This window comes from Trachinotus anak, unplaced genomic scaffold (assembly GCF_046630095.1).
Source record: "Trachinotus anak isolate AG129_WGS33_773 ecotype Australia unplaced genomic scaffold, CSIRO_AGI_Tana_v1 ptg000012l, whole genome shotgun sequence".
Taxonomy (NCBI): Eukaryota; Metazoa; Chordata; class Actinopteri; order Carangiformes; family Carangidae; genus Trachinotus; species Trachinotus anak.
Genome location: NW_027273863.1, coordinates 1,504,644 through 1,528,419, shown reverse-complemented (window position 1 = coordinate 1,528,419; position 23,776 = coordinate 1,504,644). Strand labels below are relative to the sequence as shown.

The following is a 23,776-nucleotide window of genomic DNA, read 5'->3' as shown; positions in this document are numbered from 1 at the left end:
GTCGTCGCCGTGGTAATGTTACTCTGCAGTTGCATCAACAGCTTCATGTTTATCCCCAGTTTCTCAATCTGCGCAGTTGAACCCAGAATGCTTCTGCACAGTACATCTCTGCTGGTTTGAGTCATGATTGGCTGATCAGCATGCCTTACCACTTACTAACTCTGTTTTTAACTAAGGCTGTCGTCAGGCAACCAGCAGGAAGTTTTATCATCCAGTCACGATAAGAGTTTTTACACATTGCTTTTTATATTGAAAGTGTTCGAGGTGCTACAGGTGGATTTAGTCACAAGTTGGCAGAACCGGACGAGCTGTTTGTCCCTTTTCCAGTCTTTATGTGGTCTCCATCTTCTTCTCAGCAAGAAGCAAATAACCTTGAATCCCAAAATGTTCAACTACTGATTAAATAAAACATTGACATTTTATCATGTCATTGTCGTCATGGCTAATGTGTTAGCAATCAGCTGCTTCTGTTTAGCAGATAAGCAGTAATGTTAACATCCATTCAGGGTTATGTCTTTGTCCATCTGATGGATATCATTTTAATGGTATTGGTATGATATGTTCACCAGCTAGTGGTGATGCACGGGTTGATCCATAACCCAGGGCACGTGTAGGTGATCTTAGTGGTAAATATCGGAGTTTTGAGCCGGTTGGGTCAAAAATGGACAAAGCAGTGTTCCCACAAATTTATAAATAACTCACAGAAACGCTGTCTGCAACAGGCTGTGATTACTAGTCCACTTTCTCTTCCTCTCTCTCTACCACTCACTCTCTCAAACAAACATCTATCACACATCTCTCTGCATCCAGACTATAATTTATAATGCATTAGGCCGAGCTAAAAGAGACAGCACAGACTGCCAGTGTTGTTAAGGTCCGCTGTTAAGATGTGAAGGATACATTGTCTGTGTGTGTGTGTGTGTGTGTGTGTGTGAAAGAGAGAGAGAGAGAGACAGTTACAAGGTGCTGGTTTGTGGGTCAGGTTGGGTTCAGGTGGTTGATGGGTGGTGCTGTTTGGCTCTCATGTTTGGGTTGGGTGGGTGCAGTTAGGGTATTAAAAAACCCTGACCTGCACATCTCAAGCAGCAGTTCCTGGTCTCTCTCTCTCTCTCTCTCTTTTCTCCTCTCTCCTCCCCCCACCCCCCCTTTTTTATCTCCTCCTAAACCCAACCGGTCGAGGCAGACGGCCGCCCACCCTGAGCCCGGTTCTGTTGGAGGTTTCTTCCTGTTAAAAGGGAGTTTTTCCTCCCCCCTGTCGCCAAGCACTTGCTCTTTGTGGGAACTGTTTACCCTGTAAAGTGCCTTGAGATAATGTATATTATGATTTGGCGCTATACAAATAAAACTGAATTGAATTGAATAGTGTTTGTCTGACTGCTGTTTGACACTAGTCAGGTGATGGACACTGAAATCAGCTGCTGCTGCTGCTGCTGCAAATGAGGCTGATGAGAGTTTGATAGGCTGAACCAGAACAGTGCAGTTGTGGTCCTGAAAACCAAAACAACGGGCTGAAAGTCACTAAAACGCTTTATAGAACTGAGGAGACTTGCAGAGTTGATGATTATTCTCTGGGGGGTCGTCACCATGAGTGAACCCTCTCATATTACTCATTTCATCCATTGTTGTAATAAAAACAGTGATTAGTGGAGCTTTAATATTTGATCATAACTACAATCTTTGTCTTTCTTAATTCACGCTCAGTCTGGATTTTTGAATGAAAAGTGACAGCCATACTGCGAAGGTCCTTCATGTAAATGTAAAGCATATCCCAAATGGCACAGCTGTCTGCATCTGACATTGTATTTTTTTTTTTTCGGGAAAAGACTCCAGTAAAATGAAAGTTTTATAGAACCTTGTTTACTTCCAGTATAACTCAGGTCAACCACAGTTGTGACACAATATACAGTTAATCAAGATGCTAAAAATCTAGAAATGATGTTAACATATATCTTTGTTCTGTGCGCAGCAGAAAAAAAAAGAAAAAAAAAAGGAAAAACCCACGTAAACATAAAGAAATCAGTGCATTTAGTCATACGAGTTATGTTTTACTCTGTGTCCCGAAGAAGGCGATTTTCAAGCGAGGACCCTTCAGAACTGCTCCTCTGGAATGGTCAATTTTGTACAAGACAGCAACAACGACAAAAAGCAATCATGTAAGAGTTGTTAGCCCCCCCCCAGTCTCAACCAGCCTACAGGCGTCCACAGTTCAGCTGGAAGGGCAGCAGAAGGGCACTTAGTCAAAGAAGAAAAAAAAAAATTGTCTTCCCCACACTGAAATAACTACACTTTTTTGTCTGGGTTTTGCTGACTGACCTGGCTCCACACACTCCGTTCAGTCTGCCTTGAATGGCACATTTAAAGCCACGAGAAAAACTCAAACTACCAAACTGGTTGTTAGGTAACCCAGGAGGGATTAAAGCAGAAGCTGAAAGTCCAATTCTAAATTCGAAATGCCGTCCAATTTCACTTTTCATCTTCAGGCCTGAAATGAGTCTTTGAAGAGGCTCACACTGGTGAAACTGAGGATCTTTGGATCCACCGTTGTGCTGGTTGAGTTACATTACTGTTCCTAAAAACAGACATTTAGGACTTGTGTCCCCTTTTGAAAAAGACTTGATAAGTTTGGATCCATGTGCAGTGAGGGCAGGTCAAAGGTCAGGAGCTGTGCTTGAAAATCCCATTAAATGGGATTAACATCTGCCAGCACATCTGTTGGTTCTGCGTGTGTTTGTCTATTTTTGAAAGTTCTCATGTGTTCTTAAAGCTTATCAGCAACGTTTTACAATCTCTAATATTGAGTTTGTAGAGCGACGTGGCTGTCCCCGGCCCTGCATTGGTCAGTGTTACTGAACCTGTCTTTGACATGGAGTGTGGTGTGTGTGTGTGTGTGTGTGTGTGTCTGTGTGTGTGTGTGTGTGTTTGTTTGTTTGTTAGGAGAAGTCACTGTCCTCGGCCCCATACAGGTCAGCTAGTTTCCTGAACCTGGGCCCCCAGTCACTCAGGTAGTGATAGTCCTGCTCAGCCTCGGATGAAGCTGAGCCCAGCGAGCTCAGCGACTCGGCCACTGATCCTGCGCCCTCGTAGGCGTAGGTGGCCAGCGAATCATATGGTGGTGCGGTCGGGTTACAGTCGTTCTCCAGAACTCTCTGGTTGATGAATTCACGTACGTCCCCGTTATCCCGCGACGCCAGGCCGACCGGCGGCAGGATGAGGCCAGAGGCAGCGGGGGCAGGGCGGCGGTGCGGCGGGTACAGCAGGGTGTCAGTGGGGATGATGTCACGCCTCTGTTTGGCGGACTCCTCCAGGGCGGCGGCAGCATCCGGGTGTCGCAGTGCTCCGATGTCAAAAGCTTGCGTGTCCTCCTCACCGCCGCCTTCGTCGTTGTAACTCACCACGTTGTCCCGGACGTCCTCCTTGGAGATGATGAGAGGTTCCTGCTTTCGTTGGCGTTTTAATGCTGTGAAGAGAACCACGATCACTGCAGGAGACAAGAGCAGAGAGGTGCAGGATTAGACAGTTTCACAGCAATCAGCTGTGATCAGAGTATCCACACAGGTTTCTTTCCCTGCTCTCTGTGGTGCTGGCTCTGTTTTCATTGGTTATGATGACATGCAGTTGCTGAGGTCTGGGAACATTGGTGACATCACTATGATGAAGTCATGGCATGAAGCAGACTGTTTGATAGGACATCTCGTCTATAAGCTTGTGAGAGTTTCCACCCAGCACACATTTTATTTCACATCCTCAGCTTGGACTGGACCAGGATTTCCCTGCGTTGCCAGTGCACAAATAAGCTGAAGTGTTTCCGGTCATAGATGAATGGATGAAGTGATTATGGAATCATCACTCCCCACAAGGTAGCACCAAGCTGAGCGCATCAGGGAGTGACGGTAATAACTTCCCCCTTTGAGGAACAAAGATTTCAAGCCTACAGGTGAATGCTGGGAGCTTTTCAAATGCTACATGAACAGAGCTGACAGCTTAAGTACATTTAAAGGGTGAGTTGGATACATTGCTGCAGTGAGAGGAATATTGCCGCGGGGGTACAGCAGCAGACTGGACTTCATCAGCTCAGCTTCATTCTGTAACAAACCTGAATGATCTTCTAATCTGAGTCACGGAGAACGCAGCAGTGTTCTGTCATGTGAAGATGATCAAGTCAAACAGAGAGATTTGTGTGAAGATGTGTGTCACAGCTCAGCTTCATACAGACAGATACATGGAAGATGATTACAGCATTATATCCCAAAGTGAGTGTAAAAACACAAAGGCTGCACAGGCTGCTCACAGGCAGGCAGAGCAGACAGAAGCCTTTGATTTCAGAGAGAGCCCAGCCATAAATAATCATGCAGAACATTTGATTGGCTAAGCTCATGCAGGATAGTTTGAATTTAAATCAAGTGAGAGCAAGTTCACAGTGGCAACAAGAAAGAGCAGAGGCGGAGTTCAGGTGGAGGAACAGGAGAACCGCAAATCAAGCAAGCATGAGATGTCCACGAGGGAGCATGACGGTGTGAGCTGTGATGGGAATCAGACTTTATCAGACACTAAAAAAGTAAAGGTTGATGCACAAACACTGACCAACAAATATTTGCATGGATAAAGAGGGAAGGGACGGTGCAGAATGTACAGAGACATCTTCACCACTGTCACATTCAAACACTGATCTTTGGTCCTGACTTTCAGATGTTTACATTTGTCTCCTGTTGGAAAACTTCTATTGCACTTAATGTACAGATTTGAACCTGTCTTTCCTCTGCTGGGCTTTTTCTTGGGAGACACTGGTAGGCAAAGCTGTTGTATCATATTGTATGTCTATATTGTGTTGTGTTGTACTGTGCTGTATTGTACTGTATTGTCCTGTGTTGTACTGAGTCATACTGTACTGCAGTGTGTAACTGTGTGGCACTTTACCTGCGCTGCTTGTACAGATCAGTGCAGTGTGATGCATCTGTCACCATGTCTGTTAGTTCTCACTGTCTCTGTCCATTAATGCTTTTAAACCTGATATTTTCTGTTTGTTGCACATTATGAGGTCAAAATGGAAATGATAGGAGACACTTCTGTTGTTGGGATAAGACTGTGATGAGCTGTGACATCAGCTTTACACATTAAACTGAACCATGTTGTGAATGGAACCTGGAGTGTGGTCATTGGGAACATCTGTCTGACTAAAATACTCAACTTCTTTAACCAGGTTAAAGATGAGTTATTACAGTGTAGTGGATGTGTGTGTGTGTGTGTGTGTGTGTGTGTGTGTGTGTGTGCGTGTGTGCGTGTGCGTGTGCGTGTGCGTGTGTGTGGGGCTGTTGACGGCTGGCTGCTCTCATCTTTCTGCACTCATGTAAGTGTGGACACTGCATTAAAGCACTATGTGTGTGTCTCCATACTTTTTTGTGTCTTGCTGTGTGTGTGTGTGTGTGTCCACTAAGTCTGCAATGACTGCACCTTCAGGGGCATAAATATGTATTCATTTTCCCAGCAGCCCGCTGGACTGTGACCACTGCATGAATAAGAGGATAAGTGGGGATGTGGTGGCAGATGAGATGAACTCATTTCCATACAAGGTTTGATTCTGATGAGCAGCAGCAGCAGACTGGAGCTCTGAGCCAACATTGTTTTCCATTACAGCAAATGAGAAAGTACAACGGTGGCGTGTGTTTACAGCGCTGTACAAATGGAAGCACTGCAGGCGCGATCACACAGGCTCCATGTTGTGTGCGCGCACTTCATTTCATATCTGTCATCCTAGTTTTTCTGCTATTTGATATTATATAAAATATCTTCACATTTTTATTTTCTGTCTTTATAACATGTTTATTAATGTGCATTGTTTCTTTTTCTTTCAGATTTATCCTTAATTCTTTTTTTTCTTTTTTTTTTTTTATTAAAAATGGCACCTAAAAACTGAGGCGGACATTATAGCTCCTCCAATTGAACAATTTTAAAATCAAAAATCAACATTTTAAATAAAAGGCACTTAGTGCTTATAATTTCTTTGTTGTAAACCACTTTGTGCTGCATTTCTTTTATCAAAGGTCCTGCACAAGTTAATTATTTGTATTATTCTTCATGATGAAAACACTTTAAAACATAACGGCATGACATTTTTTGTACTACATTATATTTATATGTATATGTTACATTTATTGACTTGTGGTTCATAAAAGGCTACCACATCATACAAAATGACACAACAGTTCCATCACATTAGATTTTTTCTGGAAAAAAAAAACTCCATCTGCTGAGGAAGACAGGGACACATCAGGGCCAATACTGACCTCCACATAAACTACAATTTCTTAGCCAATGCCTTTATGAAGCGCACTGTTTTTGCTACTGTAGCACTGACATGTATTCAGTCACAGCTCAGTTTGTAGTGTGTTACCTGATATAAAATCCTTTTTTTCCACATTACCTGACAAATACTTAATACTATAACTGGGTCTAATCATTATCAGACTGGTGTAACCCTGTACTGGTTGAGCTGTACTGTACTGCAGCGGATACAGACGCACACAGACACACACATTTTCCCATACTCACTCAGCAGTATGATGGCACACAGGAGGATGGCGATGAGCGCTCCGGTGCTGAGGCCAGGAGAGCTGCTCAGAGCCTCAGTGTTACACAGCTCTATGTTGCCTTGGCGGTCGCAGGTGCACACTCTCACAGTGAGGGTCCCGGTGCTGCTCTGCATGGGGTAGTCACCATCAGTGATCACCACGGGAACCAGGTAGACACTCTGGTGCAGGCGGCTGTAGCTGGCTCGACGTGTCAGGATGCCGGCAGTGTTATCTGAGGCAGAAAAAGTCCTGTTAGAGGAATGCTGTAGCATACCTGGAGTGCATGGTGTGTCTGACACATTGTGACACAGCAGAGGGGCGAATAAAAAATCACTTTATTAGCAGGTTGGAAGCACTGATTCTACCTCAGTGAGGAGCCGAAGCCTTGGGGTAAATCTGTTTTACAACTCAGGAAAAGGCCAACAGGAACAATATATATCTTCACTTATCTGATCTGTTGTCTGTGTGCATTGCTTGACAACACACAGACAGCCAATCACATCACAAAAACAAAGCTATTTCTCACCAATCATGTAGAAAAGAGCAACTTTCAGATTTACAGTATGTAACTATGGTTCTATGGATTCTGAATGACTGCCAGAAACTGTACGTAACACCTGGATATACAGGCTCTGTGGTGATCAGGGAGAGAGAAAGATGGCCTCTGTACGTCTCTGTCGAGAGAGTGCATTTGGTGCTAACTTCCTCTTCAGGAGCAGCCTCCGTGAGTTAGCCACATGCTAACAGAGCATGCAGCAAAAGCAGCATTTAAGATGATCAGTTATGAGATTGATACTCAGTTATAATTAACTTTTTTTTTTTTTTTACTTTGTTACCTTAAAGGACCAGTTCCACACTTGGGAGATACATGTGTTCGTCACCTTGTAGAGACGTAGGTAAGAGGGTTGAGATCACTCCCATGTGTTGTATGGAACTACAGACAGTCCCAAGTCTCTGAATCATAATCACTAAATATGTAGTGGTGCAGCTAATACATTTGTTGGGTGTGGGGTGGCAGGGAGTCAGAGCTTTTTTTCCCCTCCACCATCTTGTTATTTTATTGTTTTGATGCATATCAGAGGGGAAGCTTCCACTGTGGAAGAGCATGTTGCCTGGTGTCTGGTGTTTGCCTACCGCCATTGTCTCGGACGGTGAAGTTGCTGCGGTGTGCCCCCTCGGGAGCCAGGCTGAAGAAAAACTTGTGTCCCGTCGACGGCTCATCGGCATCGACAGCGCTGACCGTCTGGATACGCTGCCGGAGACACAGAGACCCATTAAAACTAACGTCTCAGTGGAGTTCAGTGAACTGAGAGCAGTCAGCGAGTGGAAGAAGAATGGCAGGGTCAGAGCCTCCACACACTACTGTCCAGCAGAGAAGCTTATTATTAGGATCATTAGTGTCTCTGTCAACACCGCAGCTCAGAAGTGACACTGAAACAGGATATGAAACCGAATCATACACATCAACAACCACTTCAATCAAACTTAATATTTGATTCTTCACTGACTACATAGAAGTTTCTGATTTACAGTACCTGTTATTTCTGTTAACCAAGCTCCCGCGCTGCTGCTTTTCTCTTTTCTGTGTCATTAGAGTTATAATTACAGTTGTCATTTTGCTGTTCTACACAATTATCAGTTTGAAATGGTTACGTAATCATATCAGAGCTGTTTTCTTTTTGACATTCTAATTTCTTTCGCTACCATTCAGTATTTCCTTCCCTTAAAATGTGACTAAACAGCCCTGACAGAGGAGAAGTGGATTATGCTAATACAGTGGTTAGAGAGGTTTTGATACACCCACAGTGTAAACTTGTCTCCATTGTAGCTGACTAAACTCAAGCAGAGCAGATGCCGCTCTCTGTGAAGAAGCATGCTGTGAACTTTTTTACAGCTACCTGTCACATCTGCGGAGGGTGAGAGCTTCACACTCCAAAGATAGACTTTAGGAGGCGAATCGCTTTTATCTAACAGGAACTGATGATGTGGAATCTCGATGGATTTCTGGGCGTTGGATGGATTCAGATTTAGAAACCATGAGCGTACAGAATTGCTAATATGGGCTTCAGTTATGAAACAAACATTAGGTGTCCAGATATGCATAGGTATCAATACCAGTCCAGAGTATCTTTGACATACTGTATATGTGTGTATGTTTTTGATAAAAGGCCTTTCACTTAAGTTTATTCACAAGCTTCTTGTTTCACTCCAAAGAGCAGCAAAGAGTAGCTATCAAAAAGTGATACACAACCTTTATACCTTCATACTATTAAAACCTCATTCTGAATGATGCATCTCCACACAGTTGCACTGATCACTGGATAGTCAATATTATTCAATACTTGTATATTTATGTATTTATTGCATGTTTCTTGTATATTGAATGTGACAAGGGTCACTCTGAGTGACGAGCCCATACAGACGGATCCACAGCAACAGCAGCAGCAGCAGCAGCTGTTAACCTGCTGCACAGCAGCACACAGCAGACACACAACGTCAGGGATGAGCTGTGAACACAGAGCCGTATTTAGCAGCTGAAGAGCCAGATATTTTTCATTCTCTGGAGTACAAGGAGCTGGTCATGTTGCTCTGTGTCTGCTGGATGTGTAAATAGGCTGTAACTGTTTAAACTGCAGTCATAATGACCTCTGTTCATGTGACTGCTGCTGGACCCTGCTGAGCTGTAGCTGTATGTTCCTGTTATTTCTCAGCTGGTGGCCGTACATGTTTTATTATTTTGCTGTTGCACTTTCTAACTACAGTCTTATTTAATTGAATAGGAGAAACTAGCTGAGAGATTAAAGGTTTTAAGAATGATGTGTGCCAGTGACACACACACACACACACACACACACACACACACACACACACACACACACACACACACTGAGCTGATCTGGAACCTGGGGGAAGCAGTGGAGGATATCCAGTCAACAAACACTGATGATTAACATTGATGGACAGATGAAAGGGCAGAGGAATTAAAGGATGAAAGGATGGCAGGGATGTGTGGAGATCAATTGCAGCAAGTGTGTGTGTGGCTTCAGCAGTGTAGATGCACCTAATTGTGTTTTGTTGTGTTATATTTAATCTGTGTGTGACCACACATACAGATTTGTGTTCCTATCCTATTAATTGTTGCATGACATTAGTGTGTGTGTGTGTGTGTGTGTGTGTGTAAAACCCTATCTACCATATTTGATGTGTGGAAGCTCTTGTCAGGGTCCAGGACAGATTAGCTCATCAGCCACAACAAAAGAAGAACCCCAAGTGGTCTCAAGGACCATGTGTATATATATGTGTGTGTGTGTGTGTACTTGTACTTGCTACATAGTAAGGACCAAAAAAAGTATTTTACTAACAGAGTGAGGACATTTTGGGAAAGTGAGGACATTTTGGCCAGTCCTCACTTTTTGAGACACCTTCAGATCACATTTTGAGGGTTAAGACTTGGTTTTAGAGTTATGGTTAGAATTAGGTTTAGGTTAAGGTTAGGGTCAGGGTTAGGGTTAGGCTCTCAGGTGTGATGGTTAAGGTTAGGGTAAGGGGCTAGGGAATGCATTATGTCAATGAGTGTCCTCACAAAGATAGAAGTACAAGTGTGTGTGTGTGTGTGTGTGTGTGTGTGTGTGTGTGTGTGTGTGTGTGTGTGTGTGTGTGTGTGTGTGTATGGCACTTTAATCACATTAGTTGAATCCAATAGAGTAATGCATTGAATCATATCAAGTGGTACTACAGCAGAGTACAATGTCAGTGCTGTCAGTGCTGTTTAAAACATTCAAATTCAGATTTCTGACCGATAAAATATTCAGTATTACAGAGGTCTAACGAAGTCAGCACCATTTCCCTTAGGACTGTGAAGTCAGTCAATTAGGAAGCTGGAGGGGAAGCTAATTAAAAATGATTTGCTATATGTCAGGATTTTAATTGGTTAATTGGCTGTGAAATAAAAAAAAAAAAGCTGGATATAAAAGTCACTTGTGTCAAAAATATATATTAAAAAAACAACCCAGAAATAATTTCTGATTCATGAAGCAGTTTGGTTAAGGTTAGAAAAACAGATTGCAGTGATTCACTTTTATGTTTTTAATGTGACAAATAAAAGCAGGATGCATGTTGGCCTATATTCATCAGACCTGGCACCAGGGTCAGTGTCAGGATGATTCCAGGCTAACGCTGTGTTTTTCTGTTCACAAGAGGGGATTACCAGCTCAGTTTAGCCTCTTGGACTCAGCACATCCCATAAGTGATTCATAAAAGCATCACAGCACAATAACTACAGTACCACCTGCTATGAGCAGGCTGTCGAGTCGTTCGGGTTCACTGCTCCTCACTGAAATAATGCTGCAGAAGAAGAAACCCCTTATGAATCAGTAGTAAACAGCAGGTCACCACTGTGTGTGTGTGTGTGTGTGTGTACTGGATTTGTGTGTTCATGAGGAGTGCAGAGAACTGTCCTCTTCCTTGTTGCTATGACTGAGCTCAGCTCCTCCATTTGTATTTCAATTTATAGTTTAGTTTTCTTGGCAAATTTGAGCATTTTAGGAACCTGATGGATGTTTACATCCTGCAAATAAAAACCTATACGTTCCAGTATATATAGACTCAATACAGTCACATTTGACTCATTCTGTGACTATAAAATAATAATAAATGAATTAAATTTAGTCATACTAGGAAAACATGACGGCCGATCACTTAACTGAACAAATAAAATACAAAAAATTGAAATAAGTGAAAAGATGCAGAGACTTCTATGTGTTTTCTAAGGTGGTGGTGGATGTTTTGAGGGACTCATGTTGTCAGTTTTTCTAAACTCCAGACCATGAACCTGCAACTTAGGTGTCATTCTCAATGTTCTATCCATCGGTTACATCAGTTACAATAACACTGTATTCACTGAACATTATTACATCAAAATCTGAAACAGTTTATCCATTCTCTCTTTCTTTTCTCACTTTTTTTGGACTTAGATTTGATGATATTGAATATTGTGACATTTTTCAACATGTGAGATATTTTTCAAAATATCAGTATATTAAAAAAAATATATACGTTTTTTTTGCAGTTTTGCACAGTCTGCCCTGCTGCCGAGTCCGACTCTGACTTCACTGCTTTGTAACTACACTTGGCATGTGACAAATAAAATACCCCAGTACCCCTGTAGTGACAAGAAAGAGCAAGTGTTCATGTAAAGAGGTGTTTCCAAATTACAATCATGAACAAACATTCCACTTAAACTAATAACAAAAACAACCACCCAAACATTTTAGGTTTGTTATTCACGAGAGGCGTCTGCTGATGTGAACCACGATCTCAGAGGAATTAGGATCCAGAAATGTTGATTTGCATCAAGCTGAAAGGGTCACAGAGTCGTCTCAGTCTTTATCGGTAATAAATGGAGATGGTTTAGCTCTGTGGATAGACTCCTGACAAGTCGTAGCAACCAGCTAAGAACAGTCCAAAAGCACGGTGCAGGATAATCAAAGAGAACCGAGGAGAAACAGCGAAAGGCTTAAACATCTCTGGTCATGATTCTCCCGTACGCAGAGTCATGGAGCAACTTGACACTTAACGCTTCTGGGAAAATGTCTTGTGGATGAATGAAATTGATGAACTACTTTTTCTTGCCACTGTCTGTACATGATAGTTGCTATGAAGGACAAGTTTAATTAAATAGCAGGGAACACCCTCAAATGGAAACTGCCTAAAACAAGTGCGTCCCTACATCCAGACTTACAGCAGCGCAGGGCTTATAGAGCTGGAAGCTATTTTAGGGTCTTTAAGTCCGTGTCAGTGTTTCTTGTACGGCATCGTTATGTTCATTTAAGATCTAATATACTTTTTCCAGACAGTGCAGTCCTGTCCTGTTGCTCTCTGTGCCTGCCTGTCATTTCTCCCCACAGAGAACCCCTGCTGGTTGAGCCGAGGTAAAAATCAGCAGCTTCTCCACAAACCCTCAGCAGCCACTGCAACATTAATCAGGTAACTGCTGAGGAAACGACATGTCTGATCTGCTTCGGCTCAGTTCTAGGTATAATGCTTGGATTTGCTATGCTCTGAGGACAGCCAGTTTTTAATGACAGGTCACATCAGATGTCACTAATTAATGTTAATTCTGCGAGTAGCCTCATGAAATTGAAACGCTGCTGCTTGGTTAACGTGCTCTCTGTGAGCAAGACGAAGTAGCACCGCTCTCCCACACTCTCCGTGATCGTGAGTGTCCTGCGCGATCTTGCAGCTCTGCAAAACGGACGGAGTGGAGACTTTTCTCCGGTGAAGGCTGTTTGCTTCTTGTCATCTGCAGGAGTCAGAATCCTCCAGTTAAACCTTCATGTGCACCACATTATTAATTCAAGATGATCAACTTCATAGTTTGTTTGGAGCAAGAATCTCATGTAAAAATGAGATGTGCTGAAGTTAGTCGGCTGCTAATCAACACTTAATATCCTCGGCTTCTCAGCTCATTTTCAGGTTGTAGCTGGTGTGAATTAAATTAATTAGGTTACCCCTCAACAAGGAAGTGCATCCACCTTTTTAGCCAACACAATGCTCTACAACTGGAAGTCCAGGCTTTGATTACCCAAAGGACAACTGAGCCTGATGCTGCTTCATCCCAGTCAACTTCAATCCAAACATCACTGCTACTGTCGAACTAATGCGGTATTTTTTCTCTCCATGAATGTGAAGTGATGAAGCTGTAGTACCTGGCCAGCCTTGGTTCTCTCACAGACGAAGGTTTCATAAACGGTGGCAAAGGTGGGAGCGTTGTCGTTGATGTCCAGCAGGCGGATGTAGACGGGAACGTGGCTGCTCTGACGGGGGTTATCTGAGGGCAGACACAAGGAGAGGCTGAAAGCTTGGGGAAACTGAACACCCTGCCCCACTCTCTCCCACCTCCACACATTCACACTGCCGGCTCTCCAGCACAACCTCAGCTGTTCTGCTGATGCACGCATAAACATTAAAGATGAAAAATGAAGAAAAGAAAGAAAACTAAAATGTTCTCGAGATAGAGTGCATAAAATAATGCCCATGTTTTTGAGCCCGTGTCCGAGCGGTTAGTTCATAGAGTCCTGTAATTTTCACAGCATGCCTCAGCTCAAGCTCAGAAACCAATCAGGCTTCTATTTCACACTCGAGCCTGAGTCAGATTGTTTGTGGAAGTTGAGGTTATTTGATGTTAATGAAACCTGAAACTGGAAAAAGTCTTAATACAATAAAAACTGAGCAAAACAATTTTCTGAGGGCTTCCTTTTTTAAATTTAATTAATTAATTTATATTATTAAAGGCTTAATGTTTTCTCATTAATTACCAGAAATTCAGTGTGCAACAATGATTCAGTACTTAGCAGCACAGCATGACTGAAAATTACATGGCTTCATCAGTTTCAACAGATTTGCTTTTTTTGTTTTGTTTTTTTTCTTTAAATTGGAATTTTGTTTCTGCTCCTGACATCACTGAAAAGTGACTTTTGTTAAACCTGACAGGAAAGTGTCTTTTCCAGAGCAGTGCCCCTGCTTGATTTAATAGTAATTATTTCATCTGTAGAAATTAGTTCCAGAGAAAACTGTACATGCTGAGGTGCTCCGGTGGCTCATCTGGTAGAGCTCATGTACCACAGAGGCTCAGACCTTACTGCTGCGGGCTGGGTTCAGATCCAGCCTCGGGCCTTTACTGCACGTCATCCCCAAACTTTCCTTTCACTGTATCTATCACATTGAAGGCAATCTGCCCCCCCCCACCCCAAAAAAATTACTTTAACAAATGCTCAGGTGTGCAGATTATCTACAGTAACCAGGGCACTGTTTGTAGAAGGCGAGCAGCTTTAAAAATCATTTCCAGTTTCTCTGAGGAGTGGGGTGGAATCCCATTACTCCCATTTTTCGGACAGGCAGCAGAAATCTTGCAGGAGGATGTTTCAGAACCTGGACTAAAACACGTGAGTTGGCCACATGAGTTTTTGTAACTGAAGGTGAACAGATTCTTTACTGTTTCAGCCTGTCCTGGTGGTGGTGGGGTGCCACTGTGTCGCTGACTTCCCTCCCTGATAAGTGACTGTGACTGATGCACTGTGGCACCAGACACTCTGCCCGGCTTCATGCATTTGTACTCCACATCAACAGCTGCTGGACTTACTGAACTCAGTGGCAATGACTGAAATATTATGCCAGGCAGTCTCCTCTCTGTCCATTCTTTTGAGCAGAAACACCGACCCATTCCCCGGATGGATGTTGAACAGACGGTCCATGTCAGTGCGACGGTCGATCGAGTATCTGTAACAAGCGAGAGAGCGAGAAGATGAGACAGGGTTAAGTTGAGCCGGTGGGTGGGATCAGCTACAAGAAAGTTTTGGAGCCACCAGGAAGTCACCAAAGTAAGAAGAATAACCAAAACTAGTTCAAAAATACACCAACCTACCAAGCTGGTTAACACATGGTCACATTTATTTAACCTGTAAACTAACAGTAGTGTGGAAACAACCACTCCTCAGGTGAATTTTGTACATTCATCAGAGCCAGGCTCCCTGGTCCCCCTGCGTTCAGTCTTCATGGTTAGCTGGCTAGCTCCCCTGGCTCCTGCTTTAGACATGAGATTGAGCTCCTGATCTCAGTCTCTGGAAGTCCCTGTTCTCTGCTCTCCCAAGTAGAGCTCATGTATGGGAAAAGCTGTCTTTGCAAATGAAATAAAGTGTTGACTGAGGTCTGTGGTAACTTTGGTGTGTGAACTTTGTGCAGAGCGAGATGAGAGGGATCAGCCCAGTGTCTTGCTAAGTGTGCTCTCAGAGTATCAGCATAATATTTGGTTTTGGCACAGCACATTTTGTTGATCTCCTCAGTGCCTTCATTAGTGTGGAAGTGTATGCCATGGAAGCCAGTCTAACGCTTTCAGATTCAGCCATCAGTGTAGGGTGACCATTTCCATAACACCAAAAAGGAGGACATTATGCGGCATATCAGTAAATTACTATGGTGTACATAGGACTCTAGTATACTCTCATTTATAGTACAATTGTGAGTGGTTTAAAGATGATGTTTGTGTCGCTGAATACGCTACACAAACACACAGCGGCCGGACAGGGCATTGAAAATCCGGACTGTCCGGCCTAAAGCCGGACGCCTGGTCACCCTACATCAGTGGTAATGTTACCAGTCAGCTGGGTTTGTTAATGCTAACGCTAGCGGTGCACTCTTACACTACTTCCTGTCCTGTTTACATTACAATCTTTGCATGTAAACAAAAATTGATAGTTTTTCTATCAATTTTCAGAATCAATACAGTATCACAACACATAATACTGCAAGCGTATCGATATTTTCCTCATACCCCTACTAGAATTTCTACACTTTTTCAGCTCTCAAGTGAATATTGATGCACAAACTTTGATCTGTACAGTCTGCAGTCAACTGCAGACTGTGTAGCCAACCTTGATATTCTAACAGCTGGAACAATGGTGTTGCACTGGAAGCTGCTGCATTCTGTCCTCTCCTCCGGTTTAATCTCACCATAGCCAGTTCAAAACATCACAGCTACTTGAAGATCTCCTGCCAATGTCTGCAGATTGCTCACAGAGCATTTGCTATTTTTTAAGTAGTTGCTGAATACGGCTATTCACAGCTTCACAGCACTCCACAGATAATAGAACTGAGATGCCTTTGCTTCTGTCTTTTTCCACTGCCTGTCAAAGTGGAGGCGAAGCGCTCTGTGAACAGGAACTGCACATTGTACTGGATGTGAACATCGTCAGTGCCTGGATCAAGGCTAGTTTTGCTATCCACTCAAAAACATAGCATCAAACTGCTATCAGCTGTTTATTGTTCACCATTTAATCTCAGTTCTTGTTTTCAATAAAGAGATGTATGAGTCTAAAAAGAAAACATTGCCTCAGTACATCAAGGCTTGATTGTAATTAGAAAGCACTCAACAGTAAAATAATAGTTCACCGACACAGTGTGAACAGATGATACACACACACACAAATGCACAAACACAGGAATAATTGGAATTGTGCCTGAGTGTGTGTGTGTGTGTGTGTGTGTGCCCCCTTGTGACACATCATTTTAAGAGCACTCCATGGTCCCTTGCTTGTTTTAATTGGAATAAGTTCCTCATCAGTTCACCTGCTTTAAGTGGAGAGAAATAAAGACTCAGTTCCAGTCTCCAGCTGTGCTCTGTCCTGTCTGCCACAGCTCATCTCCTGCCACTTTAACTCATGATGATTTCTTTTTGACTCATCCTGCACAACACTACTCGACACTGTCCTCCACTCTGATTGTTTAATCCTAACTCATCCTCCTCTCTGAAGTCAGACTTCCACGTCTGTGTCATGTTACTCAAATTTCCTTCCGAGATGAGGAAAGTTTCAACGTATCTCCACAGTCTTGTAACTCCTGATCAACAGCCACTGCAACAGAGCAAATTACTGAGGGATTAAGGCATTTTATTTTGTAAACATCAGAAAATTCCCAGGATGTACTGATGCCGTGTGAGTAATGGACAATCACTAACAGGAGAGCAACAGAGCTCAAACCATCCCCATCGCAAGCATCAATAATGAACAGGACTGTGAGTGAGGCAGTGGGGTTTCAACATAGCCTGTAGGTGCAGGTTTCTGTTGTGTATGCACTCAGCAGCTTTCACACACAGCTGTACAGTCCGCAGACAGCTGGGTATATAATCTGAACACTGATCGTTACACCAACTATCTTTTAACCTACTTCATATTTCTCTTCTGTTGCCCCTCTTTTCAGACTCTGATCAGAACTCCTCGCAGGCCTTCAGAGAACCGAGGTCCATTTGAAGTCAGACTTCATCCAACTTCAGTGTAGTTTTGCAGAGATTTATAAAACAGCGGAGTAGGAAGGACAGATATGCAAACTTTTCAATATGACAGCTCTGCGCTGCAGAAGCACGCCTCCTGTTTTCACTGATATGAAGAGTGATCGCTTTAAAATCCGACTGCAACACACTTATTCAAAAAGGGATTTTCAGATGTTTTCAGATGTAATGTCTTGTTGTTGAAATGAAGAAACAAGCTTTCCAGACTGCATTCTGTTTGCAGAATTACTTAAGAAAATGCTGACTGATGCTGACGTTTGCTGGTAAGTTTTGAAGATGTTCAGTGTATTAAAGTTCATTGGCAGCGTGTTGACGCTCAGCTTTACCTGGTGGATGTTTCTTTGGAAGCTTGTTCAACGAGCTAAGGCCCAGGACACGATGTAGATAAGAGGGAGGCATTAATTAAAAAGCTAATGGAGGCTGTTCAGCTCTGAGTCTCAGGCTGCTGTTGGTCATTCTGACCATCTGCCTATGACAGAACACTTACAGCTTTATGCAAATTCAGTTTAAAATGAAAAGATTTGATTGGCTATAGGCTAAAACAGTTGTCCATCTGGAGACACTTAAGCAGAGCACAAAACATGTTGTTTACTGAGCAGATGTGTAGGCTCTAGCAAAAAAAAAAAAAATTACCATACCATTTATTTTCAGTTGGATTTTACAGTGGCAAAGTCCCATCCTGACAAACTAACACACCATGGAGTCGCCTTATTGGTCCAGATTTATCTAGATCCTGATGTCAGTTGCATGGCAGGACATCCTCCTCCTACTCTGCCTCCTGCTAATCCTTGACCACTCCCTGAGTGACTCTCTCCTCTGTCCTCCTCTCTCTCTCTCTCTCTGTGGATTTGTGTGTGTGTGTGTATGTATGTGTGCTGTGCTCCTCCAGCTGCATCTCCTCACAATAATCAAGCCAGATCTGCTACAGTCAGTAAAGCTATGTTCCAGTTAGTTCTTGTACCAACTTCAGTTCCCGAGTGTCTGTCCTCACAGTTTCTCTAAATGAATCCTGCTCTCTGTCTCTTATAGTATGACATGTTGCCTTCAGATGTTAGAAGTTGTCAGACTGTAGTCTTTCAGTGGAAAGTTTATTACCTATTTTAAGATTATTTTAAAAAATTGAACTAATTAGACTGAGGTTTGGCCTTACTTGACCATGCTGCGAACTCCATCAGGGTCCATGGCGCTGACAGAGCCGACGGCCACGCCCACCTCAGCATCTTCTTTCACCTCCATCAGATAGCTGGCTTTGTCAAACAGCGGTGGCTCATCCACGTCCTCCACACCAATCCGGACTGTGGCCATGTCTTTGGAGCCTGCGGACATGTAGCGAGGGTCCACCTGGGTGTTCTGGACCTGGATCTCTACCGTGTACGACGGCTTCTTCTCATAATCCAGGGGCTGCAGAGGGATAGGGTGAAACATCGGAAACACAGGGGGGATTTAGGAGGACAGATTCTGTTGGTACAGTAATGGTATCAAGGTAACATGGCAAGGTTGAACTTATTGTATATACAGTATATTAAGGGTTGAAAGCTTGTATGCCTTTGACATTATATATATATATATATATATATATATATATATATATATATATATATATATATATATATATCATTATTCATAAGAAATCTGTAGTTTGGCACAAGCTATCCCAGCCAGTGAACTGCATTAAGTGACTTTCTGGCCACTTGGGGGCAGCAGAACAACACATAACTCTGATGTGTTAGTAAAAAAAAATATTAAATATATTATTAAAATTATTGATTAGTGCAGCTTTAAATATCATTGACCCATATTGAGCTTTAGCCAGTAAATGCAAATGCTGCTGCATTTTCCACTTGATGAGGTCATTTTGGACCTGATTCATGGGATGTACAATAGAACAGATTTTTTGTGGTTTTATGATAAAACATGTTAAACAATGAACCAGACTAGACTGGAACCCTATTATATTATTTATATTTCTTACGTAGGAGAAGAGTTTTTATACGATACATAGTCATGGTAATAGATACCACTTGGAACACCACATTCACTTGTACGGAAAATCTATTATTTAATTTGATAGCTGAGTAGCTGAGCACCAGAGGCAGCATTATGGGAGATGAATAAACATGCCTGTTCTTACATCGCTGGCTGGAAAGCAAGAAAAGAACAGCAGAAGCTGCTCCAGTGGAAAATCTGACATTAATAAAACTGTGATATGAAGCAGCTGACACATTCGATCTGAAGACAAATGATAACAGTTTTTCAAAAGCGCAAATAATGTTGATGAAATCTGTTCCTTAACATCAGCTGTGACAATGCTGCGTGGTTGTGGTTTGCAGCAGATTTACTTGATTTGCCTTTGCCTCTCTTCAAGAAATCCTGGATATTGTTCCTCATCTCGTATCGTGCTGACAGAGTATCATTACCTCTTTGTTGAAGCCTTGCAGACTTTCTTAGGTTGTGTCAGCAAGAGGAACAAAAGAATGTCTAAATATCAATTTTGATTGTACATCAGTAAACACACACTTTGAGGACACCGAATCAAAGAAATTCAGCAGCATAAAAAGCTCCAGTCCACTGCATTAGTGGCTGCTGAGGGTTGTGAAAGTGAAGATGAATAAGTTTAATTTGGTTTCTTTCATCTGTCAAGCATGCCCAGGCTTTGCATATTTAACAGTACGTGTAAAACCGACTACGTGGGCAGGATCCGTATGAGTGGAAAGTGTGGGATCTGCTGAATCACTGCTTTAGAATTAATTTGATTTAACTGATGCTGTGAGAAAAATATCAAGATAATTAAAAGCCAGCCTCATTGGAACGTGAGCATCAGGACAGCAATGGATTTCACGTTATCAACAACAGATGCAGACTTGTGCGTTTCATCCTCTGATGTGTTCAGCTACTGAAATCTACTCTGCTGTTTATTTCACCAGCTTTTTTTATATTATTAATGCATTGTGTTACATTCAAAGTCGTTTGTAAATCTGGTTTTCGGATTAGTGCTACAGATGTGATTAGCACTCTGAGATCACAGGTCAGTCCTGCTGCCTCTCACCTTGCTCACAGTGATGACCCCCTCCTGGGTGTCTTTGTCTGTGGAAATCTCAAACATGTCCATGCCGTCTCCACTCACGATGGTGAAATACATCTCAGCGTTCTTCCCGACGTCTCTGTCAGTGGCTTGAATTCTCCCGACCGGAGTGCCAGACTTGGCGGACTCAGGAACTCTGAACTGGTAAATACCTGAAAACAACACTGACAGTCAGCTGCGTGATATCGGCCATATTTCCTACATCCACTGGACGAAGTGTAACTGAGGTGGTTTTTAATTTCAACACTGTATATACATAGATATAACAAATCATCAAAACCACAGTTTTTCATCACACATTTCATGAGCGTTTTCTTTAGAAATAAAAAAATTGTTTGGGTTAAGACTTCACTCACCCAATCAGTGCACTTAGTCCTTTATTATGACATAGGGTGTCAAATTCTGTGTGACAGTTTGGATCAGTGAGAGAGTCACATGATTCATTAATGTCAATCACTGAAGGGAGAAGCTTCTTGATACAGTTCTTTATTTGGGAATTGATCTGAACCAGCCCCCCCTCCCAGATAAGAACACATGTATGGTCTTAGTGAACTGTCTATCAATAAGAGGTGCATCAGTTATGATGACATGATGACTGGCTACAATGTGGATACACCGATCAAGTGTATGGTGCAGCTTCAGATTCTTTTGAGCTGCTGGATCAGATGTTTGAATGAGCTGTCTGTCATGACACTACTGGCTGACAAAGCTGGTGCACAAGCACTTGCTTTGTTTTCATATTCAGATTTTGTGGCTGCTGATTTGAGTGGCAAGCTCTCAGTGTAATTTGCAGAATTAAACTCTGTCAGTAGTGTATAAACTTCATGTATAGAGGTGGGGGAAGCAGCGCTTCTAAATGGAGACTCAACTGAGCCATATGAGATACTAATATCTAATGAATACCTTTTCAAAAGCTATTTCACAGCAGTTGCTCCCGAGCAGGATGTGTTCGTGTATATATGCAGTGCACGCATATCATCAGGGGAGGGGGAAACGCACTGCCATGGCTACATCCACTATCCTGTTTAACAAAGGATCATTTCATAACCTTCCTACCACACACTTTCACTGTGTGTGTGTGCTTTCACCCTTAGCCCTAGAGGAGAGACAGGTTGTCAGCTCGTTATGTTAAATGCAATAAAAGTCTTCCAACAAGACGGACAGATGTCGACCCCAAAAAGTCAGGACACAATATCAGTGGCAGGGATGTTAGCGGCTCTGCTGAACCAGCGGCTGTCCTGCTGTTACAGCTACAAACAGAAGCTCAAATATAGTTAATCTGATCTGATGCTAAATCTCTAAAGCAGTCCTCTGAATTTGAGTCTACATTAAGAGTCTCCTTTATTCCTGTTAGATGGGAGCAAAGTAACAGGAATATTATATTATGTGTGGAAGTCTTGATCATGACAAAGAAAAAGAAACAAGCCAGGTTTCCATTGTAGCTTTGCACTAAACAGAAGCAATGTTTTTTTAGAGAAGTCGACAAAACACAGTTGCGACCAGTCTGTGTTTCCATTGAGTGATGTAATGTGAATAAAGCTGGGTTCTCTTCTCTCGTGGTGTTGTTCCAATTAAGCATGACAACAGATTTCCAGCAGTCTGCCTCTCAGTTGGAACTAGCTCCCTGGGGCCTCACAGAGCAGGCGCCACCACTTGAATGCAATAAAGTGCTGCCATTTCACTTTTGCAAAAATATTGCTTCGTTGAAAAAACACCTCATGCAAGCATATGCATTTTTTACAACATTTGAGAGTTTTTTTTCCCGAAATTCACATCTCCATTACTCGTTTCCATTAAGCAGGTTAATGGAAACGCACCTACAGGGAGCATCTTCCATTAGACTTACTCCTGGGTTGCTGTTGAGGTGTGAGTCTTTTCCCCCTTTCAGACTTTTGTTCTTACACATAGCAGATTTTATATTTGTGCTGTATTACAATATGTAATTTTATCAATGATCCACCACTTTGTCATTTGCTCACTGTTATATTTTAACCCTGGAAAGGAGTTTTGTTTTATGTAATCCCTCTCAAGGCTTCTTTCATTTTTCCCTTTGGGGATTTTCGGGGGGATTTTTGCTGTTGTCCACTTCGGCAGGTGTTTGTGTTTCTTGTGCCTAATGTGGCCCTGTGAGGCCCTTTCAGACTGTAACTGGGATTAAGAGCTGCATAAATAAACCTGACTTAACATGACAGCCAGAACATCACCACCTGAGTAATTAAATAGATGACTGGTATTGACAAAGAACCCTATTAATCCACCCTTTCATATGGTGTGAGCCACTGACACAGTCTGACACTGTTAAGGTGGAATAATACCAGTGACAAGAAAATAGAAACACCACGTATACTCAAACAAAAGACATTGAGAAAGTTTGTCTCTCCTTAAAAAAAAAAAAATCATATGATAGCATAAATGCTGAGCGGAGAAACATCTCTCTGTTGTCTTCGAACTTCATAAAGAAGGTTAGACAGGTAGACGGCAGGAACAAAAGAAGCATTCTCGGTCCAGAAAAAGTAGTATAAATGCTGATGGAAGCCGGGTGCTGGAACAATGTCTCTCTGCCAGACTGCTGACAATCATTAAAAAAAGCATTTCAATGTATTTTTCGTGAGTGTGGTGCATCCTTTTGTTCTCTGGAACAAGTGCTACCACTGTCTTTCGCCATCAGTTTGTCGATGAGGAGAGCAGACTGAGACTAAGCTTTCTCCTCCACATTGTAAAACAAAAACAGCCTCAGCCTGTATAATAATAATAATAATGATAATAATAATCTTTATTGGCCACAGATGTGGAAATTTGCCTTTGGCTTTGCAGGCTGGTTACAACACATCATTGTGACTCACAAACAATAAATACAATGATAAAATTAGCACAACATGCACAGTACAAAGAACAAGAACGAACATGGTTCAGTGTGAATGATGTTTACGAGTTCAACAAAGTTATTGTGTTTGGTATGAAGGACTTCCTGTAAATATTCTTGGTTGCTGTTGCAGCTCTATAGCGTCTTCCCAAAGGCAATTTTGTGACAGACACAATTTGTCGAGCTCTCTGTTTCACCTGCATTCTGTACGTACACTCCAGTTGTTTCTGCTCTTTCCCAATTATTTTAGTGGCCATGTCTGTAATCCTGGTCAGTCTGTTTTTGTTCTTAGACCCCAGGTGCCCTCACCATGTGCCTATGTTACTGTATTAAAAAGGCTGCTCGTCTGAGTCACTGAGCAGGGTGTGAACACACAAACACACCTAAATGCACGAAAATGAGATGTCACTGTACTTCATGAAACG

At 42.4% G+C, this 23,776-nt stretch overlaps 1 protein-coding gene across 1 annotated transcript in view; it reads right to left on the bottom strand.

The window, feature by feature from the left end:
* Positions 1-1,835: 1,835 nt before the first annotated feature.
* Positions 1,836-23,776, bottom strand: part of cdh6 (cadherin 6) — a 74,475-nt gene continuing 52,534 nt past the window's right edge. Inside the window, exons 6-12 of the mRNA XM_071491828.1 lie at positions 20,453-20,640; positions 18,557-18,807; positions 14,707-14,843; positions 13,274-13,395; positions 7,701-7,818; positions 6,547-6,798; positions 1,836-3,478 (exon numbers count right to left, since the gene is read on the bottom strand). Coding sequence (XP_071347929.1) covers positions 2,931-3,478; positions 6,547-6,798; positions 7,701-7,818; positions 13,274-13,395; positions 14,707-14,843; positions 18,557-18,807; positions 20,453-20,640 — 1,616 coding nt within the window. The 3' untranslated portion in view covers positions 1,836-2,930. The remainder of the gene's footprint in view (positions 3,479-6,546; positions 6,799-7,700; positions 7,819-13,273; positions 13,396-14,706; positions 14,844-18,556; positions 18,808-20,452; positions 20,641-23,776) is intronic.